The sequence below is a fragment of the Pieris brassicae genome, chromosome 2 (genome assembly GCF_905147105.1).
Source record: "Pieris brassicae chromosome 2, ilPieBrab1.1, whole genome shotgun sequence".
NCBI lineage: Eukaryota > Metazoa > Arthropoda > Insecta > Lepidoptera > Pieridae > Pieris > Pieris brassicae.
In genome coordinates, this window is record NC_059666.1 from 17,415,719 (window position 1) to 17,419,512 (window position 3,794).

The 3,794-nt window shown below is 29.2% G+C and overlaps 1 protein-coding gene across 1 annotated transcript; it reads left to right on the forward strand.

Moving 5' to 3' along the window:
- The first annotated feature begins 596 nt into the window (after window positions 1–596).
- Window positions 597–2,458, forward strand: LOC123720258 (facilitated trehalose transporter Tret1-like). The gene is made up of 2 exons (XM_045676797.1): window positions 597–723; window positions 1,152–2,458. The coding sequence occupies exons 1-2, from the start codon at window positions 597–599 to the stop codon at window positions 2,456–2,458; spliced, it is 1,434 nt and encodes a 477-aa protein (XP_045532753.1).
- Window positions 2,459–3,794: the final 1,336 nt, after the last annotated feature.

Here is a 3,794-nt window from a genome sequence, read left to right on the forward strand (position 1 = left end):
AAATTTGTGATGTCATATTTTCTTGTATGATTTTATGGATTGTTTTAGAACCTATAAATTAATTAAATACATTCGGAGGTCACGTTACCATCTTCTCCTCTATATATATATAATAATATAATATAAAATCTGCGATGTTAATTGCAAGTTTTGGTGTTGGATTAAACGATCCACAACATAATGATTTAAATAAGTAATAAAACTTTGTAAATTAAATAAATTCTGTAAAGCGGTAATACATATCTGCGTCAACGTTTTGCATTCGAATGTTAATATAATTTCTGGCGCCATACATTTTCATTATTATTTTACTCATTTTGACATATTCATATTACGAGTCTCGTCATCTTTAATTATTCTTTTTATGGCGACATATATGCTGCTATGCCTACCATCTAGCAATTTTGGTTTATCTGTTTACATAGCATGTTTCGCTGAGAATATTTCAAGACAAAGTACTCGTTTTAAATCAAATTTAGCCTTAGAGTAATAAAATGTATTAAGTAATCATTTTTAAGTCTTATATTCGAAATATTTAACGAAGATCTACGACTAGTAACTTTATAAATAAAATTTATTATTTTCAGACTGTCGTAATGGTGGGGATTGCTGTAAGTAGCCTCTCCGATGGCTTCATTTTTGGTCAAATGTCTGGGATGTTGGACGCTTTGCACAATGCTGATGGCTCACTCACGCTCGACAGTAATGATCTGTCATGGATCGGTAATTTCTTTTATTAAGTTTTTGATTAATATCATATTATAATTCTATATTTAACCGTACTCAATCAACCAAAACTGCGTGGTAATATAATTTGATTTCAACAATGTTTTTGCTAATACGCTTAAACACATTTATTCAAGGTCAACTAAGTCTAAGTAACAGAATTCTGTAGTAAGATATAATAACACAGACATAATAAATATTGTGTTTCTACTCTTATGTTAATGTTCTAAAATTCGATTGAGCCTGAGCTTGCCAATAAAAGACAAAAAACATAATAATATGGTATTAAGTCAAGAAACCCTAAAAGATTGTTATGATATGAACCAGTTTTGTTATACATAATCTACGTACAATTACTAATTTCATACATTAAATTAAATTCAGTTACAAGTATTAAGGATTAATCATACAATACTTGTTTTCAGCTTCTACGATTAACGTCACATGCTTCATTGGATTGGCTATAGTAGGTGTGGTCACAGAAATATTTGGAAGAAAAAAGGCCGTAACTATAGCAACAATCCCAGTGATTATATCCTGGATAATGACTTACACAGCTCACAACAAAACAGTTTTAATAATATCTAGATTGTTTGCAGGAATTTCGTACGGTGGTATTTTATTTATAAGTTATATAAATATAGGCGAATATATGTCTCCTAATATCAGATTCATGTCTTTTAATATGCTAGTTTGTGTGGGATCTCTAGTCGGAACTATGTTAGGACACATGTTAAGCGTGATAATGGATTGGAGGAATGTGGCACTCGTGGGGCTTATTCCTTCCCTATTATCCGCTGCGATTCCATTATTTTGGGTTGAGAGTCCGATGTGGTTAGCAGGAAAAGGTAGATTCGAAGAATGTGAAAAGAACTTTCGTTTACTTCGTACGCCAGGAGAGCATGCGGAACAAGAATTAAAACTTCTTATTTCTGTTGAGAAAGATAAAAAAACTAAGTATAGACAAATTAAAAGTAACCTTGTTATATTGAGTATGCTAAAGGATGCTTTTAAGAAACGGTATTTTTGGAAAATATTCTTTTTATCCTTACCCATTAATATATATAAAGTTGCAGCTGGCAGGGTCTTGTTTAGCACATTGTCAATAACAATTCTTCAAGGTATTACTGGTACATCTGATATACTTTTATTTACCTTAACAACTAATGGGTTTGCTGTCTTTGGCGCTTGCATATCATGTTTATTACTGCGAAGATTTAAAATGAGACAATTGCTTTTTCCAACTGCATTCTTAGCTAATATTTGTCTTATTATTTTTGGCCTTGTCCTATACTTGAAGCCGGATAAAGATGAGGTTTTTAATTGGGTTAAAATTTTACTTCTTGCGACATATTTAGTCATTGTTGGCGCTGGACCTTATCCAGTGTTAGAATCTATATTAACTGAGATTAATCCACTAGAGTTCAAATCGTTCAACATTTTTACAATCGGTGTTATTACTGGTGTCATACAATTTTTAGCTATTAAATTGGCCTCAGATATGTTCCTTGTCATAGGTTACCATGGAGTATTTTTCATTAACGCTTTTATAACATTTTTATGTCTTGTTTACCTCTGGTTCTTTTTACCGGAAACTAAAGGTAAAACATTACAAGAAATTGAATTGTATTTAAAAAATAATCATTATTATGTCTCCGACAACATAAAACAAGAACAAATGAAGGAATTATTGAACATAAAAACAATGGCGGCTTGTGATTTAAACGCATGAAAGTGGATTTGACTAAAATAGAGCAAAAATATACCAAAGAACAACCACAGCATCTAATGAAATTACGATAGCCAAGCTTGATCGTCATGACAAGATTTTTAATAATCTAGTCATGACGATCAAGCGGCTTTTTTAATTTGTATATATAATTATTTTTAAATATGTTTTGGTACTTGGTAGTTAAAATATGAATTATGTGTTTGTCGCCGTTACCAATGACATTTTATTTATATACAAATAAAAGACTGTACTTAATAACTGTGTTTAAATATATTGATAATATTTTGCTATCATATAAAGTGTTATAAGGAGTTTATGTTAAAATTAAGACGTGAATATAAATAAGATGTACATCTAATTTATAATGTGTTTTAAATCGAAGCTACCAAAGTCTTGCTTTTGTGTTAGAATCTAGACTCACATTACACAACACAACACTCACAATAAAAATCGTTTTATCAATAAAAGTCAATAAGTGAGTTATAAATATATCGGCCCTGTCAAAAACTCTGTCAAAACCTACCATGAGCTTTCTTAAAACAATCCAGTTGAGATGCTGATGAGTTTTGGTTACTAAAGTGAATAGTATTTTTTAGTACCATGGCATAAGCTGAAACTTAGTGGTATCGCAAGATCGAACGAAAGAACGATAATTTTGTTTGAGGTGTCTATGTAAGTTTTTAAATTTAACTGACAAACTTGCTTCTATAAAATAAATAAAATATAAAATTATTTTAAATAATTCATCAATCACCATAACCTATTATGTCTTAATATATTTATTTAATATAAAACTATTATTTTGATATATATTTTAAACGGCGTAAGTAGGAGTTTTCAATATTTTGGTATTTACAAAATAATTTTATTGTAACTACTTAACAATCCTTTGATATAATTATATTAAACGTAAAGTTTTCTAGTTTTATGATAGTTGACACTTATTATTTTTAAACGTTTCCGTCAAATTTTGATAGGAGCTTTCAATATTTTGGTGTTTATAAAGAGTTTTACAAATTGCTTAACTTATAAATATGATGGGGTAAATATTGTCCAGAAGTGAATTCCTGATATAAAACCCTTTGCAAAGTAACTATAACATAAATTAATTCCTTTAAGTTGTGCAAATTTAGTTCGTATTAGTTAATGAATTATCATATAATATAATATAATTATATATCATTAATAGCTTAAACCAGACTGAATAACTAAACTTTGCTGAATTGAAAATGAAATACATTTATGAACGTATGTTTATTCGCAATTGGCATTATCTATTTAAAAACATCTTTTTGTATCTTGATGGCGTCATCCTAACTAAATAAATACTGTTATA